The sequence below is a fragment of the Merops nubicus genome, unplaced genomic scaffold, assembly GCF_000691845.1.
Source record: "Merops nubicus isolate BGI_N331 unplaced genomic scaffold, ASM69184v1 scaffold3003, whole genome shotgun sequence".
NCBI lineage: Eukaryota > Metazoa > Chordata > Aves > Coraciiformes > Meropidae > Merops > Merops nubicus.
This window is the reverse complement of record NW_008598085.1, coordinates 83,391-102,565: the sequence shown is the minus strand read 5'-3', so window position 1 is coordinate 102,565 and position 19,175 is coordinate 83,391. Positions and strand designations below refer to the sequence as shown.

The window sequence follows — 19,175 nt, the reverse complement described above, 5'->3', positions numbered from 1 at the left end:
GAAAAAAAGTATATAAACAGATCTACTGGTAGAGTCCTTTACTACAAAAGGGTGATATCTCTCAGTCCTATTTTTTAATATAATTTCCTCCAAAAACAGAATGTAATTTTGTCAAAAGAGGGGGCAATAATCTCCATTTTGTTACAAGTTGTAGGAATGTAGAAAGTTAGAAAAAATTATGTGAAACATTTTGAATGTAATTTGTTGTTCATTTTTATCTCTGAAAATTTCTTTTTAAAAGTGTTCTACACTTTGAAATTCATGTTTGTTAGCTACATGGGGGAGAAAGTGTAAAACCAAATAGGATATCTTAATACAAAATACCTAGTTTCAGAACATCACAGAAATAAAGAAAATACTTGCTGCGTATTTAGCAATCTGCAACCTAGTGAATAATAAAATGTTTGATTCTTTGACAAAGAAATGTAGTCATGGATCGTCAGTGGTGTTTCTAGAGAACTGGAAGATAGACTCCTTGTGGTGAAGCACAACTTCAGGGCAAAGAAGGGTTAAATATTTAAGTTGTGCTGTAGAACACTGGTGTCCTCTTGTGGACGCAAATCATAACTGCATGGTAGTTCTCACCACAGGGTAGGATCTAGGCCAACTAGAACATCTACATTTCTGTGTATGTTTGCACAATGCAACTAAGATATTAAAAAAAAAATCTTGAAAGTTGTGTTACTATTTTTCTCACAAAATCACTATTAATCAAATATAGAAAATTTGTGTACTTATTTATTTTTAACTGAATAACTGCTGGGATTGAAATCTACATTATTCTATTTTAAATGTAGTGGAATATGAACCAAATTAGTTACTCCAGAGATCCTGTGCACTCTTTACCAGACATAAGCAAGACCAATTCCAAAAGAAAGTAACAAAAATTGTCTCATTTTCCCTATTTCAGTTTTTAATTGCTTGCCATGTAAGTTTGACATGGGACTAATATTTTATTTGCTGTACAACAGTGAACAATGGGGAGAAAACCCCAATTAAATTTTCTTTTGCTAAATGTAGATAATAATTTTAAAAAATTTGATTTCACAGTTATTTTCATTAGAGGTGAGATATTGTATTTCTGATATCTTTTCACACAATGTTCAGTTTTTCAAATATTTTCTGATTTCAAAAGCAAAGTCAGTAGAAGCATTTGTAGCTTCCAAAGCTAGGGACATCTATTTAATAACAACTCGAACACATCATTACTAGGAACTGGTATGTTCCGGGACTGTAAGACTAGCAGTTCTTGAATTATTTGCTTTTATTTAGGCCTGAAAACACAGTGAGACAAGAAATGTTAAGTGTTGCTGCCAGTATACAAGGGAAGACTATAATGGAAAATTTGTCTGGAAGAAAACGTTTGCGCATAGCAGCATCAAAAGCCTTTTTTCAGAGTGCCAGGTATGTTTTATCTTGAGAGAGGGCTAGCACAAAACAGTCCTAAAATTTGATTAACAGATTTGGGAATCAACATATTCTCTTCCAAGACTGCTAAAATAGTTGGAGTTGAAAAGCCTAACAAAAGATTTGATAGATTTTTACAGCTTAGTGAATTTATCAAATACCTTCCATGTAGCTTGCACATGTAATGTCATAGGATCATAGGAAAATCTGATTGGAAGGGACCTCTGAAGGGCTCTTGTACAGACTCCTGCTTAAATGAGGGCCAGCCCAGGGCTTTATACACTCTGGTCTTGAAAACCTCCAGGAGACCGCACCACCTCTGTGAGTAACTTGCTCCACTGCTTGGATGTATTCATGGGACAAAAGGTTTTGCTTGTATCCACTTTGAAACTTTCTTATTTCAGCTTAAGCCTGTTCTTGCTTGTCCTCCCATCCACTACAAGGAGCCTGGTTGCTGCTTCTCAATAACTTTGTTAGGTTATTAAGAAACATCTAGTTAGGTTCTCCAAAGCCAACGCTTCTCTGCGCTGAGATGGCCCTGTACTCTCAGCCTCTCTTCTCAAAGCAAGTGCTCTAGTCCCTGGATCATCTTAGTAGCCCTCCACTGAGCTCACTGCAGTTTTTCCATGTCTGGCTTGTGTTAGGTGGCCTAGAACTGGATGCAGTAGCCTAGATGTGCTCTTTAAGAGTGCAGACTAGAAAAGGGTGATAAGCTGTTCCCTTAGCCTGTTGTCTGTTCCTGCTATTACAGCCCAGGATGCAGCTACTGCCAGAGCACACTGAGAGACACCAAGAGCCACGTGTCCTTTTCAGCAGAGCTCCTCCTCAGGCTCTACTGCTGCAGAGCGTTATATTATTGTTGTGAACTGTATGTCATGAGCCCAAAAAGGAAAGTTTCCATTAAATAATAAATAGGCAGGAGAAGGTGATAGATGGGTGATGTATGACTTTCTTAGGAATTCTTTGCTATTTGGAAGAAATAAATTAACGAGCAAAGGCAGATAATTAGAACTCTTAGCGGATGAACAAATGATGGCTGCTCTGAGGCTGCTAACATTGTAACACTTTCTTCCTTCCATTGGCGATTAAAAAGAGGCTGAGGTTAGACTAGCTAGTGTAACAGAACTCTTAAGGTGATGTTCACGTTGTGGATGAATCCGTATTTTTTGAGATTTGCATGTTATGACAAGTGCTTTCTTCAAAAGGCCTGAGCTTATATATATAGCTCAACACATTCCAAAGGGGAGACAAAACGTGATGAGCAAAAACAGGGCATGAATAAATCTAGTGTTAAGATGTAAGGTTTGTCTGCATATGGACTCTAAATGTTGTGAAGCTGTGGGGGAAAATGACAGAGATGGACAGATTCAAAAACTACTTTTTTGAAAATTGTAAAACTATGCAATGGGTGATCATTTAATACCAATCAATTTTTAGCTAAATTCTGTAGCTTTTGCTCACTCATTCTAAATTTTATTAATTCAAAGTAACATTTGCATGGAATATGCTCAAAACAATTTGAATGCAGCTACAGGCATTTGGGGTATATTCTTATGTTACAATGGTACTGTAGTATGGAAATTCTGTAGCATTTTACTAATTGGTTTGTTTTATTTTTTTTAATATTTTAAAAAAACATTAAAAGAAAATGTTCTTTTAAATGAGAAATTAACACTAGGAAGCCTAAAAAATAGATTATTCTAATGAGTACATCTTGAGTAGATTTCTGTTTTTTAAATGAAGGCTCTTGAGCTATGAGAATACACAGAAATACAGTAAAACTGTCAATATGGTACTTGTTTATTGCTACTTCTACTGACTGTCTAAAGGTGTTTTGTATATAAAAATGGAAAATATATTTTGTATGAAGCTCATATGCAAACCCGTGATTTCTGAGATTATATATGGTGGTGCCTAGATCGGGGAAACCTGGATGTTTGCAGAAGCAAAATCCTTTATTTTGGCTAGGGTGTGATTGTTTTCCTCGCTAAGCTGTACTTCACTTTCTCCAGGTATGCAGGTGAAGCAGGGAATTACTCCCTTGTAATGTTTGCAGCTAGACACTTTTGGAATACATGTTTACCTTTGCTTGATTCTCCACGTGACAGAGAGCAGTTTAAAGAACCTACTGAAATAATTCTTAAGAATATAATTGAAGCAGAATCTAAAAATAAAGGGGTAAGAATAGTGAATAGATTTTGTTAACCGTGCACATGTTTAGTGATTGGTACTGATTTTGGTTTGCTCTGAAGTTCTGGGATGCATACTTCAAGACACCTTTCCTAGGAGGGGAAGGTGACCTATTTTTCATAGCCACATACGTGGTTTCTTGCCTGCCTTCATATAACATACATTCATACATTCTCTTTTTGTCACATACTATTATTTTCCTGTTCAGTGGTTCTTCTGGTTTTAGGCAATTGTCAAACTTGCATCAGTTTGATTCAAAATACTTTGCTGTCGGAAGGGCTGTAGTGCCTCAGTTTACAAAACTTACAAAAGGGCATGTTTAGATAATACTTGAAAGAAAATCCAGAATAAAATCTGTCACTTCTGGAAAGGATGGTAATAGATCTTAAAACACAAACTTGGGCAAAAAATGTAACTGAATTACAGCTGCAGAATCAAATTTCCACTTGCAAAAAGGAATTTTTACTTTGCCTGTCTTCAGTTTTTTAACAGACTGTTTAGCAATTTGGCAGTAGAAACAAGTATAATTGAAACCATGCTGGGAGTTAGTGATAAAATTAAACACTTGTTTATGAACAGCACGTGTAAACTGAAGAAGTCACCACTTTGGAAGAATATGTAGGTGATGAATATTGAATATTACCGAATTTGGTCATTGCCATATCATTTTTTTTATTCTAGAACTCAATCTAGAGAAATGGCTGTGGTTTTCATCCCCTGCATGAATAGCTATTGAAGTAAGAGATTAATAGCTCATATTAGCCATATTAATGGGTTTACAAATTAAACAGTACAGTAGTACTAAAAGACCTATGTTGACTGAAAGATAAAGGGATTTTGTTTTGTTTTGTTTTGTTTTGTTTTTTTGGGTCTTCGTAGGAGAAGGAAGATACATTGGCTTTGCATCAGTGGATTACAAAGGATTTTCAAAGTGTTGAATTATCAGTTGGATGCTTTCTCCCAGGCATGTTCTTCCTTCTTTTGATCTGATAATAAAAAAACCCCAAACATATTTTGTAATACAATTATTCTAATTCTGCAGTATATTAATAAATCATTTTAACATATTTGAAAGGTGCTGAGGAAGACCTAACATTAAGAACCTCCTTATATGGGTTGTTATTCCACATATATGCTGATAAAGCTGACTGGGAGACAGCACTAAAAGTCCTGGATGAAGCTATTCGAGTTTTGCCTGAGACAAGACACAGGCTGTAAGTTGGTTGACCTACTTTTATTAAAATAAGCATCCTGATTCATGGCAAGTACTAAACTGTGAGTATTTTTTGTATTTTGCATTGGGAAAAGTTGTGATTACTTTTGGTCAGCCTGTTGGTTCTTATAGCAGAAATCACTATTCTGGCTTTGCAATGAAAAAGGCATGCATTGGCAGTGCTTCCTATCATTAATCTGTTCATAATGTTTGTACATCTCATGTTTAGAAAAATTGTATGTAATTAGTAACTTTTCCAAGAATATAAGCACATGAAATTTAGCTACATGACAGAGACTTTAATTTTCCTAGCTGTAAACTCATTTATGTTAAATGGAAACTAAATTATCTCATACTGATAAATTATATGATACTGATACATAGTCTTATCTGATATCAAATATTTATGCTCCTTTATTCAATTTATAAACTTTACATCTCTGTACTATACTGATACAAATTAGCATATCTATCCCACTTGTGAAGTTATTATACAAGTACAGATGCAAGTAATATGCAATTTGTTTGGTCTGTTTCTAGCCTGTTTTTTAAACACATGGCTACAGTGAAGGCAAGATTGGGATACAATTTTATGATGGACGTTCAGAAATGGAGAGATGAAAGTGAAGATTGTTTGTCACATATGTGGCATCATTTGGTAACAGCCTCCAAAAGTATTGTTGGACAGTTAAGCTGTTTTCAAAATGCAATCAATTTAAAGGTTTGTCAGTTCTTCTGATGTCTTCAAACACTGATAGAATGAAGTTTCTGAAGTGATACATAGAATTGTTTTGGTTGGAAAAGACCCTTAGGATCATGGAGTCCAGCCATTCACCATGGGATTGCAAGTTCTGTGAGGTATAGAACTGAACGGATAGGAAGGCCATATACTTGACCTTCACTTTTTGTCACTTGGAAATTGATCGTCAGTTGGAAAACTGTGTGTGGTTGGATCTTAGTATACAGTAAAAGTTCAGTTGAGAACGGCCAAAGAAAAATGTCTAAGAGTAGCTAATAGTAAGAAGTTTTGATGAAACAAAGAATTAACTGCTAGTTTTCTGTTACATTCCGTTCAGCGTAACTCCAGATATGTGATGCTGATAAAACTGCCCACTGTCAAGTGACTAATTTTTGCTTCTGTTAAGACTGTATTGAATTTTTAATATCATTTTATTGATTTACATAATCAAATATAAACAAACTCTTCCTCTATCACGCTTACAGGAAGAAGAAAATGAATGGCAGAAAGTTGATTATCTGATGGAATTTGCTCAATGGCTATACTGTAACCAGTTTTCTCTCAATGATGTTATTAAACCTCTGGACTGGGTGATAGATCTCTTGCTACATATGAAATTTTCTATGCAGTCCTTGCAAGAAGAAGGTATGTAAAAGTAGTATATCCTTCAGAGGAATTTCTCAGCAGCAAATGCAAGGGACATTTTTAATTTACAACTTAATTAGCACAAAGAATGGCACCAGCTTGGCTGTATTTTCTCCAGTATTCACTGTCTTTTATTCAACGCAAGCTTAAATATATCTCTGAATTCTGTGTTGTGCCATGGAAACCTACCATCCATCTTTTTGTATAGTAACACACAGCTCCTAGCTTATGTAGGGATTCCTGAGTTGTGAGAAGCTGCCAGAAGGCAGTGCTAGGCAGACTGTCTCAAATATATCCTCATGGAAGGGCAGTTATAGCTGCAGAAAATGGTTTCTGTCCATTGCTCATTCCATGACTTTATCTAGTATTTTAGGATTGATTTTTCAAAAAAAGACTTTCAAAAGGATATACACTTTCCAGTACTCAGGTTAACTATGTAAACATTCTTTGATCCTTTTACTTAGAGCTCACTTGCAGTGGTATGGACTGAGTGACCTATTCTGATAGGATGCTCCATTATTTAATTGGAAAAAAAAGGTTCTAATTTCTGGAACAATACTGTACTGTGTGGCTTTAATCAACCTATGCTCTGCTCTTAGTTTTGTGTGGGTAGATGAGATCAGACAAGCCCTTCTGGTGTTTGCATTGAAAAAGATAAATATTCAGTGTCTCTAGTATCACACATTTGATTAAAGTCACAGCAGCAGTATTTTGTACTTTTCTGTTAGTGATTTTGTTCAGGTTTTTACAGCCCTATGGCAATTTGAAGTTTGTACTTGTTCTTTAATGATCCTCCCACCTAGTTTCACGTGGTTGTTTATGATTACTGGACTTGTTACACTGCCTGTGTTTCAAGAAATTTTTTACAAAACTTTTAATGAAGACTGAAATAATATAAGAAAAAATAGTTTAAAATATCAAACAGGGAAGGGCCCTCAGAAAATCATCTGGTCCAAACTTTGGTGGAAAATGGAGCCTAAGTGAGATCATCTAGCACCCTGTCCTCCTGTGTCTTGAAAAACTCAAGTAGAATCTACCATGTCCCTTAGGACATTGTTCCACTGATATATTGTTCTCACTGTAAAAAAAAAAAAAAAAAAAAAAAATTTTTTTTGGAGATTGTTCCCCGGATTTATTTTTTTCCAGGTAAAAAAAAAAAAAAAAAAAAAAAAATTTCTCTCTTATATAGCTGAAACCTCTCCCAGTCCAACTTGTACCCATTGCCCCTTCTTCCCTCCTTGTGGCTGCTCGTGAAGAGAGAGAGCCTCTGTGCTCTTGGTAGCTGCCCTTTCAGATACTGGAAAACTATGATGTGGTCCCCCTGAGCCTTCTTCATGGTGAAAGACCTTAACTCCTAAGGACTTTCTTCATAGGGCAGGTTCTCCAGCCCTTTGATCACCTTCATGGCCTTCCTTTGAACCCTCTCCGGTCTGTCGCCATCTGTTTTGACCTGCGCAGACCAGAACTAGACACAGTACTCCAGCCTGCTGTGGCCTGGCAGGCCCCCAGTGCAGTGAGTGGATGATCACATCCCTGCTTCTGCTAGTGCCACCCTGCTGCTGCAGCCCACGGTCACTTGTCCCCTGCTGTAGCAGCACGCTGCTGACTCGTGTTTAGCTTGTTGTCCGCCTAGACCAGGTCCTTTTCAGTAAGGCTGTTCCCTAGCCACACAGATCCTAGTCTGTACTGGGCTTTTTGCTTATATTGTCCCAGGTGCAAGACCTTGCTCTTGGCTTTGTAAACTTCATACAGTTCTTTCTAGCACACTTTTCCAGCCTGTCCTGGTCTCTCTCTAAGAAAACTCTACTTTCTGATGTGTCTGCCTCACCACCCGGTTTGGTATCATCTGCAGATTTGGTGAGGGTGCTTTCAATCTCATCACCCAGATCATTTATGAAGATGTTGAACAGCGTGGGTACCAGACCTTGGGCACCGTAATCCCCAGCTTGTTACAGGCTGGCAGCCTGAGCAAAACCCATCGATTGCCGCCACCAGTTTAGTCTTTGGTCACTGTAGAAACCACTACCTCAGGATAAAGAGGAGTTTTTAATTGGATGGCAGTGGCTGAAATAAACAAGTTAGATTGTCTTTTCCCACAGATTTGTTTTCAAGAAGACAGTTAATGTGTGCAAATAAATATTTTCAGTTCAGAAATTTAAACTTTTGAATACATCTTTAAAATACTGTCACTGTGAGAATGTTATTTGTTTTTTACAGAAAAAAATACTGTACCAAAATTTTCATCTAGAGAAATTTTGAAGATAGACATTGGAACAAATGATATCATGCCCCAGATTAATTTGGAAGATTTGAACAATATTAAACAGTTGGAAGCTTTGTTTAGAGCACAGACGTTGATGGCTTTAATCTCTGGTTTTGGTTCTCCTTTTCATCAGCAGCACTGTTTGATGGCATATGCTTGTATCATCCGTATCTGGCAGGTGAGATTGTATGAGCTTATATTGTATTATGCTATACATTATATTATAATGTGGCCAGTATGTTTCAAGTTATCTTGTATAATTATGGTGCCAGCTATTAATTTGATGGTTTAACTATTTCTTCAGTATTTCCAGTTTTATGGCATAGTTAGTAGATTTTCTCAGGCTTAAGAATCAATCAAGAAAATAGTTTCTCTCAAGAAAACAGAGAAGAGAGATTAAAGATAAAAGCAGTCACCCGTTGATTCCTTGAAGTGCATTTATATGTTTCAAGCAAAAGGATCTAAAATTGTGTATTTTTCATTTGTTAAAGGATCTTAGTAGTTGCAGAATACATGCTGAAGAGATTGCTGGCAGTTCTGAGGAGTGGTAATTACAGGTGGACCTTTACTTAGGTTTAATCAAAGGGGCTGTTATTTGACTGAATGGAATTCTGTGAGATAAATTTAATTCAGATGTTGATTAATTTGTTACATTTTGAGAAAAAGTATAGACAAGCAGTGTTCACCAATTATTACTATCTAAGTGCTTTTTCATTGTTACGGCATTTCAAATCAAACAAATCCTTTATTTCTCATTGATATGAATGCCTAATTTAAATCAAGAGTTAATGCAGCTGTCAGTGCCAGTTGTAGGACAATGATAGTAAATCTAAGAACTCATATCTACAACTGAACAGTCCTGTGAGAAAGAATAACCACGTGGCATTAAAGGAATGAAAGTACTACAGGGTAGCTTAGCTCTCTTTTGGAGAACAAAGTAAAGTAGACTTGACTGCAAATGTCCATAGCTAAAGCAGGGTCTCAAGTGGTAGGACTTGATAAATAACTCAGTAGAAGATATTAAAATGTTCTCTGAAAACCTGAACAATCAAAGTCAAATCAGCTGCCTCTGACTTTAAAAGACATGTGTTATCTTTAAGTTGAACTTTTCATAAGTTTTACAGCATCCAGGATTATTTTTTATTCATATTTTGTATTCTGCCCTTGATCCCTCCAGCACAATACATTAATTTTCTTAAATTGTTGAGGGTTTTTTATTTTAGGTAAGATCAGAAGCTGTGTTATTTTCAGTGGGTGCTTTCATATGCTGAAATATTTAGAAATTTCTTATATATAACATTCATTAGTAGCATTATGGAAGACTAGTCCAGAAGGAGAACTGAGTGACTCTTTGCAGTCTTCTAGGTTACTTTGGTGTGAAATTCATCCCTTGCAGAATCATAGAACAGTTTGGATTGGAATGGACCTTACAGATCATTTAGTTCTCACATAGGCAGGTGTTTTGCCCATGACCAGGCCCAACAAGAATGATGCGACCACCAGGAAGAGAAACCAATGCACAGACTGTATTGCCAGCAAAAAGGACATTCCATGAATGATCACTGGGGGTACAAACAAGTCAATCAGCTGGTACATAACTGACACCACCCCCAGCGATCCCACCAAAGACACGACTGCCCACAACAGGTGGTATGAACAGAGAACCAAGGCTTCCCATAGTTGGCAAGAGAAACAGCCATATTGCCAAGATTAAACATATAAGAGAAAGGTGCCCACGTGGCAACACTCACCCGATCAGCCCACGTTCACAAAGGTCCAAGCAGACCCAGGCACAGCTCCAGGAGAGTCAGGAGGTCTCTCCTGAACCAGGCAGCTCTGTGGACTGCACTCCACAGACAGACACTCCTCCCTTCCTGCCAGGGGTCCCAGCTTTTATCCCCCAGCACACACCTGACCTTTGGTCACTCAATGCAGGACACCTGGGGCTCATTCACCTTCTGGCTCTCCCTGCAGGGCCAGCCCCACCCTGGGGGGAGCTGCAAAGCAAACTCTTTATGAAGGGCCCACATGTCAACCTTAATTTGGGGCTCAGGGTTCAGACCCCAGCATTTCACTAGGGACGTGTCCCAGTAGACCAGGTTGTACAAGGCCCCATCCAGACTAGTCTCAAACACCTCCAGTGATGGAGCATCCACAGCTTCCATGGGCAGACTGTTCCAGTGTCTCACGATCCTTACGGTGAACTTCTTCCTTGCATCTAATCTAAATCTCCCCTCCTGCAGTTTGAACCCACTACCTTTTGTCTTGTTACTACAAAAAGTCATTTTTGTAAAAAGTCATTCCCTAGTTTTCTTGTGGGCTTCCATCAGATATTGGAAGGCCGTGAGAGGCTCTCTCCAGAGCCTTCTCTTCAGGCTGAACAGCCCCAGCCCTCCCAGCCTGTCCTTGGAGGAGAGGTATTCCAGCCCTCTGATCATCTTTATGGCCTTCCTCTGGCCCTGATCCAACAAGTCCATGTCCTACTCCCATTGGGGGCTCCAGAGCTGGATACATTACTCCAGGAGGGGTCTCACCAGAGCAGAGGGGGAGAATCCCCTCCCTCAACCTGCTGGCCGTGCTTCTTTTCATAGGATCACTTTGGTTGGAAAAGACCTTAAGGTCATCAAGCCTAACCATTAATTCTACTCTACCATACTCTGCCAAATCCTCCTGTAAGCCATATCCCCAAGTATCACATCTACACAGCTATAAACACCTCCAGGGATGATGACTCAGCCACCTCCCTGGGCAGCCAGGGTGTGGTTGGGGCCTTCTGGGCTGCACTCTCACATTGTTGGCTCATGTTGAGCTTTTCATCAACCGGCACCACCAAGCCTTTCCCCACAAGGCTGCTCTCAACCCACATTCTGCCCAGCCTGTAGTTATGCTTGGGATTGCTGTGACCCAGGTGCAGTTTGCCTTGTTGAACTTCATGAGGTTGGCCTGGGCCCACCTCTCAAGCCTGTCAAGGTCTGGATGGCATCCCTTCTCTCTAGTGTGTTGAGTGTACCACACAGCTTGGTGTAGTCTGCAAACTTGCTGAGGGTGCACTCAAGTCCACTCTCTATGTCACTGACAAAAGTGTTTAACAGATCCTAGTCCCTGTCCCAGTCCCTGAGGAACACCAGTCGTCACTGGTCTCCACTTGAACATCATGCCATTGACCACAGTTGTCCGAGTGCGGGCATCCAGCGAATTCCTTATCCACTGAGTGGTCCGTCCATCAAATCCATGTCTCACCAGTTCAGAGAGCAGGATGGTGTGTGGGACATCCACAGAAGAGTGAGCAATCTAGACTAGCCAAAAAAAAAAGCGTTTGTAACTGTATAGGTTAAAAAGGCAGCAGTAGAATTTGTCACAGGGGTGGTGTCACCTTTCAACTGTTCAGCTGCTAGATTGCCTTATCATGATCATTCTAAATGCTTCCACAAATAATGTGGGCATCTAGGATTCTTGGAAATTTTAGTTTTCCAAAGAAATCTCTTATACAAACTTAACATGCTATCTGACAGTTGTTAATAGCTCTAGATAGTGACTTACAGTGAATAATCTTTATTACTAGAAATTGAAATCATTATTGAAAATTGAAGATAATTAACTGTAATTATTTATCTAGATATCATTGTCAGCATCAGGACCTCTTACAAAAGTATTATCCAAGTCTTCACAAGTTACAGCTACTCAGAAGGTACAGTCAATGAATGCTTCTAAAAAAGAGAAGGCCAAAAAGAAAGATAAACAAGTAAGAATCTCTCTCCTGTGGAAATAAAGCAATCATCAGCAGTCTTTTTCTAAGATGTGTTTCCCTGGGGTCATTTGTTAAGTTTTTCAGAAGCTTTCCTGTAAAGACTTTCATAACATATGGAGAATTTCTTTGTGAGTCTGTATGTTATACCTTCTAGATCACATGGATTTGAGAGTGCATAAATTTTTTACAGATACTTTTTTGTTACTGCATTTGTCGAAATACTGTTTTGTAAAACCTACTCTCCAGAGGTAAAAAAAAAATACAAAATTTAAAAGGTTATTAAGCAGGTACATTTTTTTTTAATATTAGCTGATATTTAATACTAACATGATTATTAATTTGGCCTCATAAATGTTCCTATTTTTTTATTACAGGTTGAAATTCCTGTTGAGAAAGAGAAGCCTAGCAGGAGAGGATCAGTTGATACTTTGCCAGCAAAAGCAGAAGAATGGGCTCATTATCACTGTCCTAATGAAATCAGAGATACTTTTAAACAGAAAACAAATATTTATGGTATTAACTGGGATAATTTCCCAAAACCTGTAAGTATAGAGCATATATTCTCTATGCTCCCAAAATTCTAGAGCGTTAGTTATTCAGGAAGAAAATGAGTTGCAGGCAACTATGCTGCATTTTAGTTTTTTTGTCTGTGCAATAATGAGTATGTTCAGACAGCTGTCAGAAATACTGCATGTCATATTATTCTTTATTATTTGAAAAAGTGTTAGTTTGTCCTCTGTGTCTGAAATGAACTTAATTTACAGAATAAATGTACTGGCTTTCTCTGTACCTAACTGCTTTTTCAGCTTGAAAGTTTGCTTCAATTTTTCTTTTTTAGTAAAATTTGTAACTGAAGATGAAATAATTAAAGATCTGTTCTCTACAAAACTATTTTTGTACTGATCGAATTTTTTAAAATTTCTTTTCAGACATGCACTTTGTATTTTATGGACCTTTTATCTAAAGAACTACAGAAAATTTTTTGCCCCCACTTGATCCTTCCTGTCTTTCAGCTAGCTGAAGTTATTGCTAATGACGTGGTGGGATGTAGAAGTCTGTCTGATCTTTATCACCTTCGGTGAGTGTCCTTTATTCATTTTACATAGAAGAGACACTGAACGGAGTGCACAATCCATTAATATTTCACTAAATAGTAACAAGGCTTTTTGTGGGTTACTGTTTTATATTTGTAGTATTTTAAAATTTATTTTCATTGCTATTTTATATATTTTAATAGGATTTTGATGAATTGGTTTGCTGGTGTAATTAAAACTGCTAAGTTTATCTATTACCAAGCATGATCTCCATGGGAAGAATATCACAGAATCACAGAATCATTTAGGTTGGAAGGGACCTCCAAGATCATCAAGTCCAACCACCGAGCCACCAGGGCTCCAAAGTCTTCTGCCAAAATAGATCAGAATCTTTCAGAGTTGGAAGGGACCACAAGGATCACCCAGTTCCAACCCCTCTGCCATAAGCAGGGACACCTCCCACTAGATTATGATTATATACAAGATTATGAAATCTAGCCGTTTTCATGTGAATAATTTTTGAAATGCCTTACTGTCACCTGAAAAAAACAAAGTCCCCAAAACTTTCAGTAAAAGTATTACCCTTTAATATTCAACAGGTAGACTCCCATCTTGCATCAAAAATATATCATCTTTAGCTTAAGAACCCAAATAAGTATCCCAAATAAGTTCAGTCTCTTTTAGAGATATTTGAGTTTGTGACCAGAATTCTGTTATTTCCATGAAGGATTAGCCCTAAAGTTTTGGTTCAAAAATATTTAATGTGTATTCAATAGCAAATTTTTGCTGATTTTGCTAAGACATTTCATCATGCTTTTTTGAAATGCATTAAATAATGTTTGCTTAATAATTAACAGCTATAAACAATAATTGTTTGCTTAATTTCTGATAAATTTGTGAAATGCCACATAATATATTTTTTAAATGCCTGAAACTGATCCCACATGCCAGAACAAATATTCAGGCATAGAAATGTATGTTTTTATCTGGATTGCCAACTGAGTGCTGTCACAAGACTAAAACTGATTTACTAATAGGAGGTGGATTTACAGCAAAACTTTGCCAGACAAGCTTTTTAATGGACTTCTAAAAATTTTTTTCCTGTTATTTTATTTACATCTATGACCTGATTTTTATATATGATCAGATAGGTGTACCTGAATATATTGCTCTTTACTCAGTACAGAAATACACATATATGGGGGGTTACATGTATATAAAAAAATTTTGTAATTACCAATATTACTCAAGCACAAGAAGACAGGATTGACAAATGTGGAATGTGTGCTCTTTATATGTAATGTATTTATATGAAGTAATATATAAAGTTTTATGATTGTTTCTTAAACATTTCTTCATTTATTCTTAGACTTGCCCTGATATGCTCAGACCTAAAGCTGAGTCAGGCATCTTTGTATCATGAGAAGGCTGCTGGAGAAGCATACATTAGTGAATTAGAACAAGCAATGTATGTATTTTCACTACAGATGATGTATTTAGCTGGGAATTTTTCCCTAAAGTTGATCAGTCTTGTTGAGGGGAAAACAAATTATTAAAAGCCATGGTCTTTTAAAACAAATTTAGTGTATTAGCTATGCCCTAAAATTCTGTGCATAATTGGGTTTTTTTATCTGTTCACAGAGTATGTGATGAAAATGTCTAACACAGTAATGCTTCATTATGAAATACTTTTAAAATATACTTGAATTTGCTTTTTCTTTCTTGTGATTCAGGTGTAGGCAAGAGATTGCCCTGGAAAAAGAAAAAAAAGTACATGCTAAGACAGAAAAAAGAAAAACAAGTTTTGAAAATGCTCAGATGAATGGTAGTAGAGATGAGAATATCTTTACTTCAAGTGAAAAGGTTTTTATTCTACTCTAGTTTCTTTAATAAGTTAGTCTTTACTTTTTTTTGTAATATGTTTGTTAGTTTGTTTTTAAATATTTTTATTATTGATAAACACCTAAGAAATAATAAAAATTATTAAAAATGTGTACTACTCAAATTCTACTGGCAAGCATCAGCTGAATGTGAGCTGGGCTTGCCTGGCGTGTTGTGGAACAGTAAGGTGAGAACCTGTGTTCATAGGAAGAACAGCTGCTTTCCTACAGGTGGATCTGGGGACTAGTGCCAGCGGCGGGAAGGCCAAGAAGTGAGAGACATTGTATGTGCTCTTGATCTTGGTTTTTTCTTCTTCCTCTCTCCATTATGTCATTGCATAGTGCTTTGCTCCCTACTAGATATTGTTTTAAAGGCATGCAAATAGTTCAACCATGTATTTTCTGTCTCTTTTTTAGGAAGATAATTGCCATACTGATATTCTTAATGCTTACCTCCACTTTCCTCTCTTTTATGGTGATTCTGTCCTTGTTTTCATCATATCCTTTTGCTACCTTTGCATATTTTTCCATTCTTGTGTATTTAGAATATTTTTTCTAGTTACTAATCCCTGGAGTCACCTCTTCTAGCTTTTCTCTTTGATTGTTTTAGTTCTTACCAAGAATTAACTGCTTCACAACAGCAGCAGATCTGAATTAATCTGTTCTAATGTTAGTTTTAATAGTATATACTTATTAGTTAGTACATTTTGAGGATTATAAGAACAAAATCTCACCATAAGCCTGTTTTTCCTGTAATTATAGTGTTGAATTTCAAAGTTATAAAATAGAGCTGGAATATATATATATCAAGGGTTGAATATGATAGTTAATAACAATTTGTATTGCATGTAGTTTAGTTTTGAAATTTATGAATGTGTAATATTTTGTTACTTTTCAGTTTCTTGAGTTAAATGTGGTAACAGGAAAAGGACTGAGTGCACTCTCCTTCCCTTACTTGTGGGTAGAAAAAGCTGAAGTACTAATTCAGTTAGGTTTGTATCAACCGGCGAGACTTCTCCTTTCAGAGGCCCATGTTGCTACTCAGGTAAAAAAAAGAAACATTAACAAAACACAAAGGAAACATAAGGTGTTCATTGTGATGCAATAGTTCCTCATCATAACTACTGAATTGCAAAACCAAGCCTTTCCCTTGCCCCAAACCAATGTAATTTGATTTTCAACATATATAAGACATACATTTAAATATATGGCACAACAGTCCAATTTCTTGAGAACTGCCTGAGGATTATTTCAATTTGTGAAGTAGTATTAGCACCTCTGCTTTGCAGTGACCTTGGAAGTTGTATGTATTGTTCTGCCAATGACTAGGCCTAACAGGAACAACACAGCCAGCAGGAAGATGAACCAATAGGTGGAATGCATTGAATACAAAAAGGACATGCCATGAATGATTGCTGGGGGTATGAACAAGTCAATTAGTTCACATTACCCCCAGTGATCCCAAAAAAGACATCACCTGACCAACAATAGGTGGTACAAGCAAAGAACCAAGGTTTCCCAAGAATGGAATAGGAAACAGCCAGATCAGGAAGTTGAACAGATAAGAAAAAGGTGCCCACATGGCAGCTCTCACCCTCCTAGTCCATGATTACAAAGGTCCAGGCTTACCAGGGCCCAGTTCCAGGAGAATCCTTCCCCAAGCAGGAAGCCCAGGGCATCCCCTCCACAGACAGACACTCCTGCCAGGGGTCCCAGCTTTTATCCCCCAGCACACACCTGACCTTTGGTCACTCAGTGCAGGACACCTGGGGCTCATTCACCTTCTGGCTCTCCCTGCAGGGCCAGCCCCACCCTGGGGGGAGCTGAAAGGCAAACTCAGCACCTCTGTATGAAGGGCTGTGGGAATCACCCACATGTCAACCTTAATTTGGGGCTCAGGGTTCAAACCCCAGCATTTCAATGTATATGCAAACCCTGTTCATTAAAATAGTTTAGGAATGTTCAAGATTGGCTACAAGAGAGAGAATTTAACTCCATCCTTGCAACATTTTGATAATTTGAAACTCTAGTTATATAATTTTGAATTCTGTTATGGTTTTACTGCTAACTGTATTTTGATAAACAGCCACTGGCCCTGAAATTATGACTTAGAATTCCAGGAGATGTGAAATAAATGTATGTTCCACCAAACATCCACATTTTCTCATTACTATCAATAGTTTACATTAAAGATATCTTTCCTATTGTCTGCTGTTCTCCATTACAGCTCTCTTCTTGGTTCTAGGGGTTACAGAAACATAGTTATTGCAACAAATCCTTTTAAAAAAAATATAATTGTTACTAACTTTTTGTATGTAGCATAATACATATCTATAATTAATAGTATATAGCTCTTATTAAAGCATTAGTTTAGTATTGTACATCAAGAAAAGTTCAGAAGACATTAGGAAGGATAATAATTTTAATGATACAATTTCTTACTGGTATCCTGTATATCTGTATGCACGTACAGTATCTATGCTGTATACTATACTTGTCTCTTGTATGCTACTGGTATATAGTTTATAACTAGCATAAGGTAGCATTGTAAATTTACTGGAGCTCTAGTGTATCTATGATTGCAATTCACTAAAAATTTTTTCATCACCACATTTCTTCATCAGATACTAACAGATGACAACTGATAGATACATACTAAATAATAGGAGAAAAATAGCTTATTTAACTTGTAGGGTAGAAGATATGGGAACATGAAATACAAAGTTTATTTGAAGATTTTAAGTTCTTGCTATGAAGTAGACACTTTACATTTTTGGAAAAACCAAAGTGATATGAGGAGTAAGTAAAATTCTAATGATAATTGAGGAAATAACATTCACGTTGTATTTTGGTGCCTATTCATAAGCTTAATCTAGAATATGACTATATGTAAATATGAATAGCAGAAGTGGATCTCTTGTATGTAGGTCACTTATCTTGCTTCTTAGGAACTGAGAGACTGCTATGGTATGTCAAGGTGCTTGTACTTGCTTGCTGTATTGGCTAACCTGGAAAAAAAACATGGACAAGCTAAAGCACTCCTTGAGAAAGCACAGCTCCTAGGAGGAAATGAACAGTTTTGGTACAAAAGTACTCTTAGTCTAATAGAAGCAATTCTAAAGGAAGATGGGAAAGGAAAATGGAGCATGGTAAGGAACTTTTGGGCATTTGGTGGATGGATTTTTTTCAGCAGTGGTGCAAAAGTGGTTCTCTTTTGGTGAAGAGAAATGTTACAGCCATTGCATTTCACTAAAAGCAAAATAAAGTAGTAAATGTAGTTAATATTGTTTTCTCTTTTGTGCATTCAACAAACATTAATTAGATTCCAAACAGATGCCAACCAGTAGGAATGAGATTTTACCCACAGAAATTTAGGATGTTTTTATAAGCTGTATATCCTTCTATTGAAATAAGAGCAATTTTAGGGCAGTAGGTATGACTAAACCTCAGAGATCCTGATTTTTTGATTGGAATGCTTTTGTACTCAGACAGTTCTGTTAACGTTGATGCGTTACTTATCCTGTGTTACTCACGTGTGAGAGATACTTAATGCGTTCTGCAAAAAAATTGAGCTTTCTAAATGAATGTTAATATTATACACAGATATTTAATATAGAATTATGAAATTTCTTATGTTACCTGCAGGCTTCTGAGATACTGGAGCACACTGTAAATGTGTTCAGGTCTACTTCACTGGAGAGACCTAACAGACGATCAGAGTTGGGATTTATAATTGCATCCCTTGAATTCAGGTAACTGTGTTTTCATTTCTATTATGCAGCTACATTGCAAATATATAGTGATTTTTACCATTCATCTTTATTTTAGTATGGTGCATTTTGTGGATGCTCAGATGTTTTTTTTCTTCTAAGTAATTTATGTGTTCATTTGGTTTTTTAAATTTAAATTTCCTTTTCAATTTCTTCATCATTGTATGTAACTTTCCTATCTGTTAAGTTATTAAGGTAGTTCAGATACCACAACTATGATGCATAGCTTGTGGTGTAGGTTACCCAAAGCAGCAAGATATATATGCCTATGCAGAGATATCTGTCT

The 19,175-nt window shown here is 36.9% G+C and overlaps 1 protein-coding gene across 1 annotated transcript in view; it reads left to right on the top strand.

Annotated features, from left to right (window-relative positions):
* Positions 1 to 19,175, top strand: part of CFAP46 (cilia and flagella associated protein 46) — a gene marked incomplete at its 5' end in the record, with an annotated part of 64,045 nt that overhangs the window by 18,777 nt on the left and 26,093 nt on the right. Inside the window, 15 exons of the mRNA XM_008936904.1 lie at positions 1,273 to 1,404; positions 3,420 to 3,585; positions 4,477 to 4,561; positions 4,673 to 4,811; positions 5,351 to 5,531; positions 6,035 to 6,194; positions 8,412 to 8,635; positions 12,074 to 12,199; positions 12,580 to 12,747; positions 13,135 to 13,283; positions 14,609 to 14,707; positions 14,973 to 15,009; positions 16,018 to 16,164; positions 18,068 to 18,268; positions 18,765 to 18,871. Of these exons, the coding sequence (XP_008935152.1) occupies positions 1,273 to 1,404; positions 3,420 to 3,585; positions 4,477 to 4,561; positions 4,673 to 4,811; positions 5,351 to 5,531; positions 6,035 to 6,194; positions 8,412 to 8,635; positions 12,074 to 12,199; positions 12,580 to 12,747; positions 13,135 to 13,283; positions 14,609 to 14,707; positions 14,973 to 15,009; positions 16,018 to 16,164; positions 18,068 to 18,268; positions 18,765 to 18,871 (2,121 nt within the window). The remainder of the gene's footprint in view (positions 1 to 1,272; positions 1,405 to 3,419; positions 3,586 to 4,476; positions 4,562 to 4,672; positions 4,812 to 5,350; positions 5,532 to 6,034; positions 6,195 to 8,411; positions 8,636 to 12,073; positions 12,200 to 12,579; positions 12,748 to 13,134; positions 13,284 to 14,608; positions 14,708 to 14,972; positions 15,010 to 16,017; positions 16,165 to 18,067; positions 18,269 to 18,764; positions 18,872 to 19,175) is intronic.